Genomic DNA, 17,559 nt, shown 5'->3' on the forward strand with positions numbered 1-17,559 from the left:
TCTGAGATTCTGGTTACGAGGAGAGCAGGCATAATAAAAGCCCTCACGATTTCGCTTCTAGTTGTTTTCCCTAAAGCATTCACTTGTCACGAACTGTTACAATTCTATAATTATATTTAAATACAATAAACTTACTTAAATCTTTTTTGTACGGTATTTGCCGAGCACAGACCTCAACCTAAACGCCGCCGGATGTTTGTACTTGCACGTGAGCGAGCAGCTGATCTCCTGTGTTTTTGATTTGAAGAACCGGGAAGTGCAGCAGGAGAGCGCGTTTACGGCTTCGCGTCCCGTGATTCGGTGTACGGTATAACACAGTAATGACACTGGTGGTGTCCAGTCCGCCATGATCAGCAGACATGAATCTTGCGGCGTGGTCTTTTGCGCGCTTTTGCCTGTTGGGGGTCCCTTTCCTTCACGCGTCTGAAGTGAAGGGCCCCAGTCTGGGAGCCGACACCGTCTCTCTGAACGGAAAATGGCATCTGATGAACGCAAACTCGTCTGTTTCTCTAAGTGCGGAGGTACCCGGATGCGTTCACACGGCTCTGAGGCGTCAGGGGTTCATTTCGGTATAAACGCATTCTCTCTTAGCGGTCCAAACACTGAAATTAGTGTCGCTGAAAACCTTATTCTGTGTCAGCAGGATCCATATTATAGGTTTAATGACCTGGCCTACAGGTGGATTTCACTTGACAACTGGACTTACTCTACATCGTTCTCAGTGTCCACTCATGTTAGGTGAGTCAGCAACCCTCAAAGCCCACTAAACACACACACCCTGATCTATATGATGACAATAGTGTGATATTTAGACAGTAACAGGTAATGAACACAACGTGCTCTTCACAGAGGAAAAGGGAAAGCCGTCCTGGTTTTTGAAGGAGTGGACACAGTCTCCACAATTTCTCTGAATGGAGTCACCATCGGAAAGACGGACAACATGTTCCGCAGATATGTAAATGAATAACAGTTTCGTATATAAGTGCACGTTTTATTGACTTGTGCTTGTTTACAGACTCTGGCGTAACAATAACAGCGACAATGCCGATGGCTGTCCTTAAAAAGCACTTTTTTAAAAATGGAAAATCTCGTATTTTCTTGAGGATTTTGACGTCACTGGATTGCTGAAGGATGAAGAGAATGTTCTCCAGGTGTGGATTATGTCCGCTGTCAGATATGCGTTTCAGAGGAGTCAAGCCCACGCTGAATACAGGGTACCGCCTGACTGTCCTCCTCCTGTCCAGAAAGGAGAGTGTCACGTCAACTTTATCAGAAAGGTACAAACATTGAAACGCTCGCAAACACAAAAGGTTGATTTGTTAGAGTACACGGTGACGTACCTAGGGCTGTAATTGTCGATTATTCCCTTAACATTGTAATTGGAATTATTAATTACGATTATCACAATTTACACCCAAGTAATGTTAATACCGTTGTTTTGAAGCAGCTGCATGCCATATTTTTACATGAACATAAATGACAAGCTGAAAACACTCTTAACTGAAAAACCTTTAGCATTAAGCTTCAAATGTCAATTATACACTGGATTGGTTTATTCTTGAAAATGAAAAGTGAACTATTACATAATTGCAGCATCTGTAGAGAAAACTAATTGTGCAGCTTTAGATGTACCTCTTTAAAATAAATATGCATCTAATATGTTTTTAATTAATAAAGTAATACACCAAAAACTGTATTGTTATTGATTTCCTAATTGAGTTTTTGGTTTCTTGGTGTTCTCAGGCTCAAAGCTCGTTTAGCTGGGACTGGGGTCCATCTTTCCCCACTCTGGGCATCTGGAAGGGAGTTCGTCTGGAAGCCTTCAACACTTCGAGGGTTCTCAGTTATACCACAAGTCCAAAATATGGTACACACGCAGAAAGGGTTTCAGACATGATTATAACGGCAAAATAAATCCACATCCATGTTTTTCTGTCTCTCTCTGTATCCAGACTCTGAACACTCAAGCTGGAATGTTGAAGTGGAATTGTTCTTGGACGTTTTTGTTGCCTCTAAGGGTCTTGTCCATCTGTCCATACCATCACTGCAGTCGGAGGCAGAATTTCAGCTGTCTCTTACACCTGGCCAGTGTAAAAAGTCTTTTGTCTTACAGCTCAATCAGGTGAGATCAGTCTTAGTTTGCTTCATGGCCACCCTTCGAGAAAATATATCGCACATATTTTATATATCACCCTGCCATTTTAGTATCATTTAGAGTTGTATAGTAGGGGATGCTATTATAGTTTTGAATTAATAACAAATTAGGTTTTTTTTTTTATTTTCGTTTTCTTTTTAATTTGAGCTTTTATTACAGTTTTGGTCATTTTGTTGCGTTTTTCTCTATTTTATGTTTAAAAAATGTCTTTTTAAATAAATTTTTTATTTCAGATTTACTCGTTTTAATCAATATTTTATTTCATTCCAAATAATGAAACTGTTTTTATGATTTTAGTTTTAGTTAAAAGTAATAACCGTGATATACCGTATATGATGATAACTAACGTGTTCGCTTTAAGAGCGTCAGTTTGTGGTGGCCGTTTGGACATGGAGAGCAGTTTCTATATAACCTGACTGTGGATGTCAACTTGGAGGGCGGAGAAACATTTAATGCAGACCGAATGGTAATCTGATCTCTCCAATTTTATTTTATTATTATTATTTAAAAATGTTCTCAGTCTGCATCATTTCACTCTTGTGTTGTGGTTTTCTGTTTCAGGTTGCTTTCCGCACCGTGGAGTTGGTCCAGGAGCCCATACCCTCTTCCCCTGGCCTCAGTTTCTACTTCCGGATCAATGGGAAACCAGTTTTCCTGAAGGGGTCCAACTGGATTCCTGTTCATGCCTTTCAGGACCAGGTGACCACTGACATGTGAGGAGATTTACAGCCTAAAACAGCCTAGATCGGTGGCCAGACGGAATTCAGTTTAATGCGAAATCACTTTGTTGTGTTTTTGCATTGGCATTGCAGGATCACAGTCCTGCTCCGGTCTGCGCAGAAAGCCAATATGAATGCTTTAAGAGTGTGGGGTGGTGGAGTGTATGAGCAGGACATCTTCTACAGCCTGTGTGATATGTATGGAATCATGGTAAGCATATTATATGTCGACCTCCACCTGTGACATGCTTTAAATCATAACCGATGTGATTATTTGTTTGCTCTTATGTCAGATTTGGCAGGACTTCATGTTTGCCTGTGCATTGTACCCTATAGAAAAGGATTTTATACAGACCGTGAGGGAGGAGATCATTCAGCAGGTTTGCATACATTATACATTATAGGTTAATAACATATTACAGTGTTTAGAGATATTTTCAAGACAAGTTTAATTGGAATGACACTAAAATTTTATGTGGAGAGTGTATATTTTAATAGAACAATTATATTATATGTATTTTCCAAATGTCTTGGATACATTGCGTGTACATTACTTAATCATTATTGTAAAGCAACAGTTACCTTACCCTCGTGTTGTTCCAAACCAAAAAAATGAGTTTCTTTCTTATGTTAAACACAATAATGATACTAAAGTATTTTAGTACAAATATAATGTATTATCACTTACAAATGGTTGGTAATTTAAATAAAATTCAAACATATATTATAGCAAAACATTATGTATAAATATTATATGAAAGCAATAAAACAATAAATTACAATAAAATAAATCAAAGATCAATATTAATCTAGAAAAATCCCAAAACTACTAGCATAAAAAATAACATAAAAAAATAAAATAAAACATTTAACTATTATTAAAAAGCATTTTAAATAGAAAGCAAGACATATTTGACTTTTATGCTCCCTAAAATATTTCAAAAGTAATTTTATTTAAAAAGTGTATTCAAGCCATTGTATGTGTCAATTTCATTTCAATGAATAAATGACACATCCAAGTGAAAGAAAATTCACTTCCTTTACCCAACGGTTATTATTTACAATTGTATGGACTTTCTTCAGGTCCGACGGTTGAAGTCTCACCCCTCTGTGGTCATCTGGAGTGGGAACAATGAGAATGAAGCTGCCATAGCAACTGACTGGTTCAACATATCTGCTGCTGCGCGACCCGCGTACGTGAAGGACTATGTTAATCTGTATGTTGAGAACATCAGAGAGATCGTTCTGCAGGTGAGAAACACACACGATAACACCTTAAGTACCATCTTAAGCCATAACAAAGAATGCTGTGCTTTAATTCAGGAGGACAGCACGCGTCCTTTTCTAGTGTCCAGCCCAACCAATGGGGTTGAGTCTGAGAAGGAAGGCTGGGTGGCTAAAGACCCCTATGACCCCCACTATGGAGACACCCACTACTACAGCTATTACAAGGATTGCTGGGACTGGACTACTTTCCCTCGCACTCGCTTTGCTTCCGAGTATGGCTTCCAGTCCTGGCCTTCATTGTCCACACTTAGTAAGGTACTAGACTTAATGGAAATCTGTCAGCTTTCTCAGGTTTATCAGTCGCTATATGGAACACCTAATATAGTATTTTCTGTAGTAAGTTCTGATCCCAATGACTGTTTTTAGGTACACTTAAATGGCCTTTATGCCATCCATATTTCATTATTTGCAAGCCCATTTTTATCTAAATATAATATAGATTTGAAGTACACTAAGTTAAGCATGCTTGTTACGTTCGCCTTTGAAAAACGCTCTTGTCTTTACAACTTCAACCAGGTTTCAGTGTCTTCAGACTGGGATTTTAGCAGCAATTTCTCAGCTCATCGGCAGCATCATGAAGATGGCAATCAGCAGATGCTAAAGCAAGCAGAATTACATTACATTCTCCCAAACAGCACAGACCCCGTGAAGAGATACAGAGACACTATTTACATCACTCAGGTGAACACACACATCACAGGAATATAATACATTTTAAAATATATCAAAACAGATATCAAGCTATTTTAGATAGCAATAATATTTTACTGTATTTTTGATCAGATAAATGCATCCTTGGTAAGCATAAGACCCTCACGCTTTTGACCAGTAGTAGTTGACACACTTTTGTGTAAACAGGTGATGCAGGCACAGTGTGTGAAGATCCAAACTGAGTTCTACCGCCGCAGCCGCAGTGACATCGTTGAGGGCAAGGGTCATACGATGGGAACCCTTTACTGGCAGCTCAATGACATTTGGCAAGGGCCTTCCTGGTCCTCTGTAGGTACATGAATCATGTACATGACTACCACAGTAATTTGTCATTTATATGTGTACGTGAGCATGCAAAGCCCAAGCACGCTTGCTGACAGGGAAATCTCTTGTACATTCAGAGTTTGGTGGTAAGTGGAAAATGCTGCACTACTGGGCTTCAGATTTTTATGCTCCTATACTCTCCACGGGGGTTGAGGATAAGGGAGACCTGCTGATCTACGCTGTTTCTGACAGCCCTTCTGAGAAGCACAATGTCAAAGCTAAGGTAGGATGGCAATGCTTTGTAACATTGACTGTTGTTTTTTGGTCATTATATAATGATCAGAGAGAATGTTGGAGTAAAATCATTTGACATTTTAATTTAGAGCATCAATGCAGGTTTTAAGAGAGAGAAGTTAAGAAATAGTTTTCCCAAAAATTAAGATTTGCTGATAATGTGCTCGTCCTCAGACCATGAAGATGAGTTTGTTACTTCATCAGATTTGGAGAAATGTAGCATTACATCACTGACTAGTGGATCATCCGCAGTGAATGGGTGATGTCAGATAGATAGTCCAAAAATCCACTCTTGAAAGCTTGAAAAGCCTTTACTTCCAGCTAAAATATGCTTTAATGGGAGTCCTCTATCCGTAATATTGCTTTCTTCAGTGAAAAAAGTGTCAGGAGAGGATTATGCACAAATTATGCACTCTTTACAATCAGCAGTCCAAAACAAATGTGTCTTTCGTGCGAGGACAACGGTGTATGGACTTTTTCACCGTTATTATGGATTATGAACTTGTACTGTGGCCAGAAGCGGTGCTTTAAAGTTAAAGTGCCCTAATGATGGATTTATTACAGATACACAGCTTTTCACTTCACAAGATGTTAACTGATGCACTGAAGTTTAATCAGCGGTTTGGACTCACATTTTGACGGCACCCATTCACTGCATTGGATCCTTCGATGAGCAAATGCTGTAATGCTACATTTCTCCAAATCTGCTCAGATGAATGAACAAGCTCCTCTGCATCTTTGGTCATCTGAGAGTGCGTATATTTTTTGAGGGGCAAACTATTTATTTAATAACACATTCATGCTGTATCTCTAAATTAGACATTCTTAGTTTTTTGGACAGACTTCGTCTAGTGCCACAAGACTTTCCAGTGCTATAGCAGAAATGTTTTCATTTTGTGTTTGCTTGCATTCATTTGTTTATTAATTTTGACCGGAATTTGTCACGTTGTACTCCTGTTCACAGGTGAAATTACACAGCTGGAGCAGCTTTAACGCTGTGTGTTCTTTAGAGTCCAATGTGACCACAATAAAAGCAGGAGGAAGCACCCTTGTGTTTCAGCACTCTATATATGCGCTGCTGACGCAGTGTGGGAACTGTACGCGGCGCTCGTGCGTAGTTGCTTTTCATCTCAGTACTACGGAAGGTGAAAAAACTCTCAGCCCTGACAATCACATCTTCCTCAGCTCTCCACGACATGCCGAGGGTTTACAGAAACCCAACATCACGGTAAGGACCCATGCATTCTCATGCGCCATTTACAAACACACCCGTCCACCCTAGATAATTCACTTTTAGAATTCACAATTTTAAGCTGACTGACAGGTTTTTTTTATTTGTATATTGCAGTTTACGGTAAAGGACACTGGAATTGTGCAAAACTTTTTTGTGACCCTCTACTGCTCCTTTCCTGCTGTGTATGTTTGGCTGGATGTTGACAATATTCCTGGTCACTTTGATGTCAATGGCTTCCTGATGTTGTCTAAAAAGTCCACAGTTATATTTGGAGCATGGAGTCCCACCACTGCTGAAGAAATCACTGCTAATCTTCAAATCACGTCTCTCAGGGATGTCTACTGATTTTATACTCATTTTATACGATATGCAAAAACAAAAAGGCTTATCTTAAAAAGCTTATCTTAAGTTTTTTTTCTTGTTTCTAGTCAAAATATCTGATAATTTTAATTTTTACATGTAGATGCATTTAAATATGAATTCTCTCACTCTCTATTTTATATAAATGCACTTAATTTAGTTTTTCCCTCCGTGGAAGCACGACTAAATATGTGATTTTTTTTATTTATTTTTTTTCTAAGTAAATGCATCTTAATTTAATAATTTTTAGACATTTTGACTAGAAGCAAGAAAAAACAATAAGCAGCATAAGTCTTATTTTTAGTGACTGCCAAGTTGTCTGAAAAATCAGCTTCTGTAAAATCAACTATACAAATCCAATTAATAAATGACTGGGCCACTGCAACCCTCCTAATTAAGCTACTGCTGCTATTGTATATGCATATTCAAATATAATTTTTTTAACCATATGAAAACAAAGCGCATAGTCTTTTGTTGTCGGAACACTTGAATCAGGTGATTCAAATGTGACTCCAAAAAAACCACAAGTCATGGTCGGTCAGTAATATGGATAAAAATAGGCATGATTGAGAAACTGAATATTGAGATTTTGTACTTTTCAATGGCTGTAACCTCCTACCATGAGATCGCTTGAAAGTTACTCAAGTCAGGCCTGAACACGTTGCAAGAATGTGTGGAAAAGCGCAAACAAAGGCTTCATTGACACAGGGAGTGATGGCTGGCAAAGCAGTGTCCGGGCAGCAGCAGCAGCGTGTCGCTTTTCTTTGACCCTCCGCTTTCCTCGCGCGATCTCTCCTGAGGAACGAGGGCGCGACGGAGCATCACCGATTGCGACTGATTAGCGAAGGCGACAAATAAACAGTTCCTCCCACCTCCGAGAGATTGCAAATCATCTCTGAAAAGGAAATGAAAGAGCGGCGTTTCTCATTTATTAACCCGCGTCTCCTGGTATTGGTTCGAATGCGCGCGCGGTTTGCGTCCGTCTCGACCTGTTCTCTGATAGCTGCTCGGTGAAGTCGTTCGCATCGAAGGAAAGTACCATGGAGGAAAGTTTTGTTTACAGTGTGTTGCGCTTCTACGGCGAAAGCGGGTCGCTGTCCACGGAAAACCTGGGAAACTTTCTGCGCCTCGTCGCCAGCCGCCGCGCGCCGTCGGTGGACGCCGCCTCCAACCCGCTGAAGAACACGGAGGTAATGAAGACACGCTCGGACACACAGCCTCTCAAGGCACGAGATGTAGCGGAGAGCTTATGTCCGTTTTGCACTTAATCTAGGCTGCTAGAACAAACAAGCAACACAAGTGGAAAATCCACAGTGGAAATATATTTTTGGCCAAAGTTATTGGAGAGCCTCGGAATGAATATAGATAATCTTTTCAACATGGAATTATTTTGGCTTTGCGGATGGAGAACCTAGACAAAAAACTATAGCAACATAGCTCAATTTGATCAAACCTGTTTCAGTTAGGTTACATCGAGGTTTTATATTGTTCTGTAATTTTAAAACTATTTTGATTCGAATAAATAAAAGAGATGAAAATAGAAAAAAATATATATAGGTACTCTTTAACTATGTGATTTAATAAAAGAGTTTTATTCACTTATTTTTATGTAAACGGGGTTTTATGGAAACCTCAGTTTAAATCGACTGAAACTTTATGATAGTTTCAACTGATTTTAAATATGTGGAGTGGATTATATCAAGTACAATCTGGTGTTGCTTATAGTAAAAGATATTATAAAATGAGACATGTTTTGTCCCATTTTTCAAGAATCAGCTCCACATTCTAATTCTTGATGACGCAAATGTTACTTTATTATTATTATTTTTTGTATGTATTTATTTTTTTGGTAGTGCTCTTCGTTGTCAGAGCTGCTGTCAGCCTTTGGACTCAGCAATGCTTCTGCTGTCAGTCTCAGTGATCTGGAGATGATGTGTCCAGCTATTCTCAATCAGGTCCTGCTCCCTGCCTGCCCCTTCACCTCCCCCTCAAACCAAAATGATTCTTCCCTGTTACCTGATCACAAAAGTGAGTATGATTACCACAGATGCCTTCACCTTGGCAAAAGTATGGAGTCAGGAAAATATGCAGAGATTACAATGAAACCTTTGAAAACCACATAAACTTATTTAATCATTTTATCATTGAGTTACAGATTGATTTCCTATATTTACTCTGTGTGTACGGTGTATTTATAGTGCACCGCAGTGACACTCGAACCAGAAATGCACACTTTTGTGTAATCTTGGTTTTTGCTTATGAATCATAACGGTTAAAAGTTAACATTATTATCTCTCCACACATTACACACAGATTCTTTTAGAGAGCAAACACTTGAGCTGATGAGTGGATTTTCCATGACCCTTCGTCACGTTGTTGATTCACTCGTTTTGTTGAGCGACTTGAACTGTGAAGCATCAGTTTCTCATTTCACATTCAGAAAAAACAGCCTTTGTCTGCTCCGTTTTCATATGGTAATGATGTCCTCACTAGCAGACTGTACGAGATGCAGTATCTTACCTCAGTACTGAAACCTAATACACTTCCTGCATTATGTCTCTGTGTTGGGATGCAGTGAAGTAGAGCCGCGCTGAACTGTGATAAACCGAAACTACAGTTTTTCTCACTTCTCGAACTGAATTGATTGAAATAATTTTGATGTGCCTAAGTATTAAATCAGTTTCCTCTTCCTTGTAGTTTGGGGTTATGGTTTCCTGGCCGTGACCGTGATAAACTTGGCTGCTCTGCTGGGGTTATTTCTGGTGCCTTTGACTAAAAAAACATATTTTCCAAAAGTCTTGACGTATTTCATCGCATTGGCCATTGGGACACTGTTTTCAAACGCTGTACTGCAACTTATTCCAGAGGTAAGGAGGAGTTACAATGAGAAAATAATGATAAAATGTCTTACAAAGGTTTAGATGGGAAAAATATGTAGCTCTAGATCAGATTGTCCAAATGGTCCATTACTGCGGTCCTAATTCTTATCTTTTTTTGCCGACTGAACAGGCCCTTGGCTTGGATCCTAAAGATGATAACTATGTGCTAAATGTAGTCGGGATTTTTGGTGGATTTTACATTCTGTTCTTCACCGAACGGGTTTTAAAGATGGTACTGAAAGCGGACGCAGAGGTAAGAGCCGGCACGGGTTTGGACGTCGTTCAATAGATGGAGCCGTTTTCAGGCCTAACTCAATGGTTCACCTCCACTGCAGCTGGGACACAGTCATTTCCCTCCCCTGCAGTCAGCTGATGTCACCATCACCACCTTCAGCAACGACGCTGTCATAAACAACATCAGCGGTGACATCATCGCAAACAACACCAGTTGTGAAATGAACTCTATCAACGAAAAGCCCAGCCACCCAAGTGAGAGTCCAGCCGGCGATCAGGTAACGAGTTCATAAGCATAATCAAACAAAAACAAAATGCAGGATTGCGAATTATAAATGCTTCACTTTTAAAGATAAAGGTGCTTAAACGATTCTTCACAGCTATGCCGTAGAATAACCATTTAGTTCCACAAAGAACCGTTCAGTCAAAGATTCTTCAAATAACCATCTCTTGCTTACCTTTTTATAACCCGATTAACCTTCTTTCACCACAAAGAACCTTTTGTGCAACAGAAAGATTCTTCAGATTCTTCATGGAACCATTTCGACAGAAAGGTCATTCTAAGGCACCTTTTTTTTTTTTTAAGAGTGTACACCGTTTCCCTGTTAGTACCTGGAGATGTTTGTTTACCAGATCCTCCAGGAAATGTGCACGATTTCCTGATGCACTGAAAGCACAATAAATATTAGATTAAAGATGAATGATTTACAGATGCGCATTATTGATCTCGCGCATGGTTATGTGCTCAACTGCTGCTTGTTTACTTTGTGTCCTTGGGTTCTTTCAGAAATGTTCATTCACCATCTAATAATATAACAAGTATAAGGCCGTCCATACAGTTAAAGCAATTGTGCTCCACCACTAATGGTTTAGTTTTTTTGTAAACGCATACTAGACTTCACAAGTCCAGCTTTACTTCTTATAATAGCGTGTACATCAAACTTCAAAGACCACAATTGTGACTACATAGTGACTTTATGTCGCTTCCAGCATGACTTTATCTCACAATGGTAATTTATCTAACATTTGTACGCCGTTTGATTAGAGCGATTTAACGATGTCTGTTTTCTGTTAAATTTGTGCAGAATGCATGCATGCTCTTAACATGTCGCTGGCTGAAAGGGAAGCGAATGTCTAATATAAAGACTGTGGCGTGGATGATCACGGTCAGTGACGCTGTGCATAACTTCATCGACGGTCTGGCCATCGGAGCGTCCTTCACGCTGTCTCTACTCACCGGCTTCAGCACCTCTATTGCCATCTTCTGTGAAGAGTTTCCTCACGAGCTGGGTAAAACACACGCATAGAGATCTGTCATAACAAGATCGCGTCATGTCTGATTTTCTTTCTGTCTCTCTGTAGGTGATTTTGTGATCCTGTTGAACTCGGGCATGAGTGTTGGTCAGGCTGCGTGTTTTAATTTGCTGTCAGCAATGTGCTGTTATCTCGGTCTTGCGTTGGGGATACTGCTGGGCAGTAGTTTTGCTCCGAATGCTATCTTTGCCATTGCTGGTGGGATGTTCCTCTATATCTCCCTTGCAGACATGGTATGAGGTCTTCCTATTGTGGTAAATGTTAAAACGAAGCGCAGTCAACGACTTCCTGAAGACTGCTTATTATCACACTTATTACAACATGGCATAAAAAAACAATGATTTGAGTTTAAATGAGTCATTTGTAGCTTTTAATATACCTCAAAGATTCCACTTTGAGAAAAAGTCATGATAAATCGGGTTTTGTATAGTTACTCTCTTTCATGCCTGACCACAATTCCTACAAAACTACAACATGGTATGATACATGTTATAAATTTTAAAAGCTATTAAAATTGTTTGGTTAGCTTATCGATACCTGTTTGGCTTGATAGCTTAGCTAATACATCACATGTTTACAAACATCATACGATCGTGCTTTTTAAATAATATGTTAAATAATAAGTGCTTTATTATAGTTCTTATTATAATTGACAGTTAAATGTAACAGTAAATGTGAATCCAAAGATAATTCCTTTTATGTCCCATTGTTTTAATGCATTATAAAGCAATTATATACATATTTTAAATGATTATAGTTTGCGTGTACATGGTGTGGCTAGTTGAAGATCAGATTTTGAGGGAGAGCTCATTTGTCACAGCCTGGCCTACCAATAAAGCAAGCATGGCAACAACTTTACAGTATTTTAAAATCATCTAAAATCATTTTTACTCTGTTTTCCAGTTCCCAGAGATGAACAGTATCATGGCTACACAAACCAAAGGTTATCGAGGAAAGCTTGCGTTCTTCCTGATCCAAAATGCTGGCCTGCTCACCGGATTCACTGTAATCTTGCTTATTACCCTGTTTGCTGGAGATATCAATCTAGGGTAAAAGGAAAGAAGCAAGAAACAAGGAACAATTGTTTTCAGTGCCAGAAACTAAAAACCTGAGACAGACTCTGCTGGCTTTTCTTTTTGTACAGTATGTCAGACTTGTACTGTATCTGCTGTTGGGAAAAACAACACAATCGTACGGCCCTGGAGTACATGATTTGGTTTTTTTTATAGTTTGATGAGATTTTGTTGTACTGATGTGAGTGTTGGTGTCTGATGTGAACAGGCAACAATACAGCGCTGTGTGAGGAGGGATTCCTCAGTGGCAGTGGCAGCCTAGCACTGAGTCTCTGAGCAGCTTTGTCATCCAAATGTCGATTTTTCTGAAGCACACTCGAGTGAGACTGTCGTGTTCACACGGTGTCTAACCAAAGGAAATGAAAGTAAAGATAATTGCTGTGTGCTTTTGTGCGTCTCTTCGACAGCCGGGTTTCATTAGGCCGGGGACGTTTTTGAATTTAAACCTTTCTTTCCTTTACATTAATTAAGAACAAGGTCTAGGATACAGAATGTTTACCAAATGTTTGTTTTTTTTAAATAATTAAAAAACAAAAGTGTGTGTGTTACATGTACATGTATGTATGTGTATAAAATTATACAAATATATATGAATTGAATTCAATATGTTTCTCCTAAAATATAACATTAAACAAAAAAGTTTACCATTTTACAGAAAGTATGTTTTAGATTTTTTTTTAAAATAATTGTTCTATTAGAATAAGTAGAAGCAAATAAGCTCTCTATAAGGTTTTGTATTTTATATTTAATGCATTTGTGTAGGAACATGATATATTCAATTATGCCATAAGAAGTGCTATCATTTTTATTGAAGAAGTAATAAAATGTCATTTAATGCCAATATTTTACATGAGTCAGTACTCAATTAATAATGCCTTTACATGCATAATGTGGGAACACGTCATGACAGTCCGTGACAAGGAATCATGACATATACTGTACATTATGAATCAATATATATATATATATATATATATATATATATATATATATATATATATATATATATATATATATATATAATTCACTCATAGCAATGTATATAGTTATTATACACCAATAGCTACTCATTATATACCAGGAGACCATTTTGTTTTTCTCTACACACTGACCTCCTGATAAGTGTCATATAACAATTAAAGATTTACAATTATTATAAAGGCACAAAAGCATTGTTACTGATAAGAGCACCAGGACCATCAGGAAGTTTGTAGACGTAGATGTCTACAGATGTAGTGATAGCAGGAGTGTGACACGGTCAATGTGGTGAGGCGGTTATATTCGTGCTGCTGTATGAACTGAAGTCACTGCACTGCAATGTTCTCATCCGTGTGTCAGTACACCTTTGGAAATGGCTTGAAATGCAGTGTCGTAGAGAATGGTGATCCTGAATCACAGGGAGGGCAGGCGAACCTCGAATGGAGCTAATCTGAAGATTCCTTAACTTTTGTAAATGTACTCTGCAATTTAACAATGCTACAGACTTTATAAGTGTCTCATGTACGTGTTTTTCTGTCCAGTCGACGGCGCTATATTCATATGTTCAGAGACACAGCTACCTGCTGGATTTGGGGTCCTTCATTTGCATTGATTACGCTGTCAGTAAATCTAACAGCGTTTTGTACTCCTTGCACGACGTGTAATTTCAATTAAATGATCTTCACGACCAAGATGTGCTATTAAATTACACCCTGACTCAACACTGGCCCTTAAACACACATTAATGAGATCCTACTTCAACTGAAAAAACTTGTCACCTATAAATGAGTGTTTAGAAATTGCACCATCTGGGCAGTTCCCTGTAAACCCGTCTTTCGGGCGCATCTTCCACGCGCTTTCAAGCCAACATCTCCACAGCCTCCTCTCCGCTGGAGGGCGATACCGCGTCCCTCGAACCGTCGGCTTGAAAGAAGACAAGAAACGTCGGGACGGAGTAAAGCGTTCGGTCTAGGAGGATCAATAGGGTACGGTACGAGTGAGGTAAGTCTAGATTATTTGTTTTAAAAATAACCGTAAAAAAAGGTTTAGAGGAAGAGGCCTCTTTCGGCTCGTTGCTCTTAATGTTCCTCGGGAGTGGCGTAGTAAATAAAGCTCTGAACACTTCCGTAAACACACTTTAAACTGCTTTAAATGTTTGTTCACCTGCTGCCCGCAGTCGTCGAGTAAGGTCAGTAACCTGGAAATCTCGTCTTATCAGGATCGGGGCTTGCGGGTGATTAGAAATTTGCTGTGAGTTTCTGCGCCGCTTTAAAATTCTTGTGTCTTTAATACAAACACCAAGGCTGGTAAAGTACTTTCCCCCTCATGTTTCGTTGTGCAAAAAAGTGTGTAAATGCATGTATGCGTCAGTTAACTCGATACCTAGGTCTTTTCCCTTAAAACCTGTTCGTGTCATGAGGGGTAACGGGTTTAATGAACACACAGTGTATTTATAGTGTATTTATTTCTAATGTCGTGTTTGATTTGAAGGTCATGGCTGAGGTGGAGATCCGTCGCTACCGGGAGGAAGATCACGAAGAAGTGAAGGATGTTTTTACTCTCGGGATGAGCGAGCACATCCCGTCTTCCTGCATGCACGTCCTCAAACAGCCCCTGGCGCAGATGTTTCTGGGATGTGTGTTTTGCGCTTTGCTGACCAGCTCAATGTCGATCTTGTTACCCGTACTAGCAGTCACGCTGCTGTTGGCCGCGGGCAGGCAGAGCGTGACTTACATGTTCACCAAGTACATCCAGACCTGCCTTGAGCAAGATCTCAACCACATCCAGCAGACTTACCTGGATCCACCTAACGCCTGCTTCTGGGTGGCCGAGAGCCAGGGTCGTGTTGTGGGAACAGTGGCCTGCTTGCCTTCCGGGAAAGACCAGAACTTCCTGGAACTGAAGCGGATGTCGGTTAAAAAGACGCACCGCGGACAAGGCATCGCTAAAGCGCTCTGCAACACAGTGTCCGACTTCGCCCGCGAGCGAGGTTTCTTAGGAGTGCTCCTTTACACGTCAGTGGTCCAGACAGACGCTCACAGAAGCTCTACGAGCACATGGGCTACCAGAAGGTCAGCGAATTTAATGCTCCGGACGCCATCGCCAAGCTGACTAATTTCACATTGATCGAGTACCAGCTCTTCCTCAAACAGCATCAGAACTGAGATTGAGATTCAGGAAGACTTCCAAGGCGGTCATGCTGGTTCAGATCACTAATGAAAGACACACCACTATCATTGATTGTCTTTTTCTTCTTTGAATCATCAACTTGGACAAAAAGGGAAGCGTTATAAGAAATTGTTCATGAAATGCAGTCATGGATTACTCAGCATTTGCGTATCATTCCATACCAGTATCACAGTTTGTCTTCAACACACGAAAGATAAAGAAATATTTATTTTTACTTAAAAACCTACGAAGTTTCTGTCCCTCCGTTGAAAGCCCAGGCAAATCCAAAAAGGTCATAAAGTTAAACCGATTTAATTTAGGGTTTGATTTTCATCTAAACAATTCTCGAATGTGTGATTATGCGAATACAAGTGATGTTTATTTTAGTGACTCATGCAAGCTTTCATGTTTACCATATGCACTGCTCTGGATTATTCAACATGTGATTAAAACCCCATCATATTAATTGATCAGAAATCTCCAAAAGAAGGCATTTGATGAATGAGAATTAGCTTTCTCATGTTTTGAACTTTCAGTTGAGAGACAGACCTCTGTTAACCAATGCTGAGTTCATTCGGAAATGCCTGATGGTGAGTAAACGAGGACAGAATATACTTTTCTTGAGTTAATTATTCTTTTAAAAATCTTGAATGTGTCTGAATGTTCGTGTCGCCACTAAACATTTATTTATTTATACCTAGCCTGTCCATGACTCAGTGAGTCTGAAGTCAAGTATTTGTATTTGGTCGATGAGAGGCATGAGATGTAAACGCTTTGAAACTGTCTAATGGTGCTAAACAGGAACTGCTTGCAATGCAAAAGATGTTACATTTCCACCTCCTCAACATTTCTTCATAATATAATTAGTTTCAACTTAATGAATAAACAGAATCAATAGCTCTAACGTTACTATGTGGTCGACTTTTTCAATGTTTTTAAAATTTAAATTAGATTGTGACTGAGTGTTTAAATGATTGAAAGCATCTGGATGAAGCTGTTTATTCTGATAAAACCAAATGCTATTTGTTGTAATAACCTAAATCAATAAAATCGTTTATAAATGAACTGTTTTCATTATTACTGCATAGAATAGCTTTTCTGAATTCGATTTATCGTCCTGACTTGATTTGTATTCAGGTTTGATTAGCTCTGTGAGCAACGCCAGTGGTCTGAAGATCATGTGATCTCCTATGGGAGGTGACACACTGTCTTGTGAATTCAAAAACAATGTATTCTGTTATGCATAGGCGTATTAAGCTATTAGCTTTCTATAATGTTTGCATACTAAGATGGCACTTTCTTTATTGTAAAATATATCTTCTGCTTATCTCAAAGTCTTGATGTTGTGGTGTCAGATCCATGAGTGTCTGGATGCAGGTCCACTGGTTTCAGAGAGCATGTTGCAACTGTGTACCTCGTGGCCTTGAAGCAACTATGGATTTAAGCCATGCTATGTGGGTTCTTCTCACTCGCATCCTCTTCAGCTCGATCCTGACCTGCATGTTGTGTTGGAGGGGTGATGCAGGGGTGGATGGCAGGGCAGTGTATTTTTGAGCAGGGTATTCAGTTTGGGCTCACAGAGGATCTGCTGGACATCAGGAGCTCCTACGTGCCGCCTGGAAGCAGGAGCTGCTTTTTTTAGGGTAGCAGAACTGAAAGGGTCTATTGTTGGGACGGCGGGCGTTCTGCCCTGAGTGGAGGAGCCAGGTGCTTGGGAACTAAAGAGGATCTCTGTGAAAAAGAAGTTTCGGGGTGGTGGCCTTGCAAAAGCTCTTTGTAAAACTGCTTTGGAATTTGTTGCCAGACATAATGCAAACAGAGTGGTGCTTTTCACCTCTATGGTCCAAGCCGACGCTCATCAGCTGTATGACAGCGTCGTATTAGAAAA

The 17,559-nt window shown here is 39.6% G+C and overlaps 3 protein-coding genes across 6 annotated transcripts; all 3 read left to right on the forward strand.

Annotated features, from left to right (window-relative positions):
- The first annotated feature begins 209 nt into the window (after positions 1-209).
- manba (mannosidase, beta A, lysosomal) lies at positions 210-7,422 on the forward strand. 2 transcript variants are annotated; one of them, XM_043255612.1, is made up of 17 exons: positions 217-569; positions 644-738; positions 850-955; positions 1,104-1,277; positions 1,744-1,867; positions 1,953-2,122; positions 2,517-2,621; positions 2,717-2,868; positions 2,968-3,085; positions 3,168-3,254; positions 3,958-4,125; positions 4,198-4,416; positions 4,678-4,842; positions 5,020-5,164; positions 5,274-5,419; positions 6,395-6,658; positions 6,779-7,422. In XM_043255612.1, exons 1-17 carry the CDS (start codon positions 360-362, stop codon positions 7,007-7,009), a joined length of 2,679 nt encoding a protein of 892 aa, XP_043111547.1. In that variant the 5' UTR covers positions 217-359; the 3' UTR covers positions 7,010-7,422. The 2 variants fall into 2 exon arrangements, with proteins under 2 accessions (XP_043111548.1, XP_043111547.1); XM_043255613.1 differs by lacking the exons at positions 6,395-6,658; positions 6,779-7,422 and adding an exon at positions 5,995-6,284 and having other exon boundaries at positions 210-569.
- Positions 7,423-8,021: 599 nt separating this feature from the next.
- On the forward strand, positions 8,022-13,367 carry slc39a8 (solute carrier family 39 member 8). Of its 3 annotated transcripts, none has more exons than XM_043255614.1 (8): positions 8,022-8,214; positions 8,878-9,052; positions 9,722-9,891; positions 10,034-10,156; positions 10,239-10,415; positions 11,223-11,427; positions 11,500-11,684; positions 12,355-13,367. In XM_043255614.1, the coding sequence occupies exons 1-8, from the start codon at positions 8,065-8,067 to the stop codon at positions 12,502-12,504; spliced, it is 1,335 nt and encodes a 444-aa protein (XP_043111549.1). In that variant the 5' UTR covers positions 8,022-8,064; the 3' UTR covers positions 12,505-13,367. The 3 variants fall into 3 exon arrangements, with proteins under 3 accessions (XP_043111549.1, XP_043111551.1, XP_043111550.1); XM_043255616.1 differs by having other exon boundaries at positions 11,500-11,705; positions 12,355-12,484; XM_043255615.1 differs by lacking the exon at positions 11,500-11,684.
- A 994-nt stretch (positions 13,368-14,361) lies between these two features.
- nat8 (N-acetyltransferase 8) lies at positions 14,362-16,736 on the forward strand. The gene is given in 3 exon segments (XM_043256228.1): positions 14,362-14,504; positions 14,994-15,539; positions 15,542-16,736. Coding segments are annotated over 2 exon segments (669 nt in total). The 5' UTR covers positions 14,362-14,504; positions 14,994-14,996; the 3' UTR covers positions 15,668-16,736.
- Positions 16,737-17,559: the final 823 nt, after the last annotated feature.

This window comes from Puntigrus tetrazona, chromosome 13 (genome assembly GCF_018831695.1).
Source record: "Puntigrus tetrazona isolate hp1 chromosome 13, ASM1883169v1, whole genome shotgun sequence".
In the NCBI taxonomy this organism is placed as follows: Eukaryota; Metazoa; Chordata; class Actinopteri; order Cypriniformes; family Cyprinidae; genus Puntigrus; species Puntigrus tetrazona.

What these genes read in the sequence shown, in the direction of transcription:
- slc39a8 (XM_043255614.1), top strand. Translation starts at nt 8,065, where the DNA reads ATGGAGGAAAGTTTTGTTTACAGTGTGTTGCGCTTCTACGGCGAAAGC. An exon ending in ACCCGCTGAAGAACACGGAG is followed by an intron (nt 8,215 to 8,877) that starts GTAATGAAGACA and finishes TTTTTTTGGTAG; the next exon opens with TGCTCTTCGTTGTCAGAGCT. An exon ending in AGAGTCCAGCCGGCGATCAG is followed by an intron (nt 10,416 to 11,222) that starts GTAACGAGTTCA and finishes AAATTTGTGCAG; the next exon opens with AATGCATGCATGCTCTTAAC.
- manba (XM_043255612.1), top strand. Translation starts at nt 360, where the DNA reads ATGAATCTTGCGGCGTGGTCTTTTGCGCGCTTTTGCCTGTTGGGGGTC. An exon ending in CATTTAATGCAGACCGAATG is followed by an intron (nt 2,622 to 2,716) that starts GTAATCTGATCT and finishes TTTCTGTTTCAG; the next exon opens with GTTGCTTTCCGCACCGTGGA. An exon ending in GTGATATGTATGGAATCATG is followed by an intron (nt 3,086 to 3,167) that starts GTAAGCATATTA and finishes CTCTTATGTCAG; the next exon opens with ATTTGGCAGGACTTCATGTT.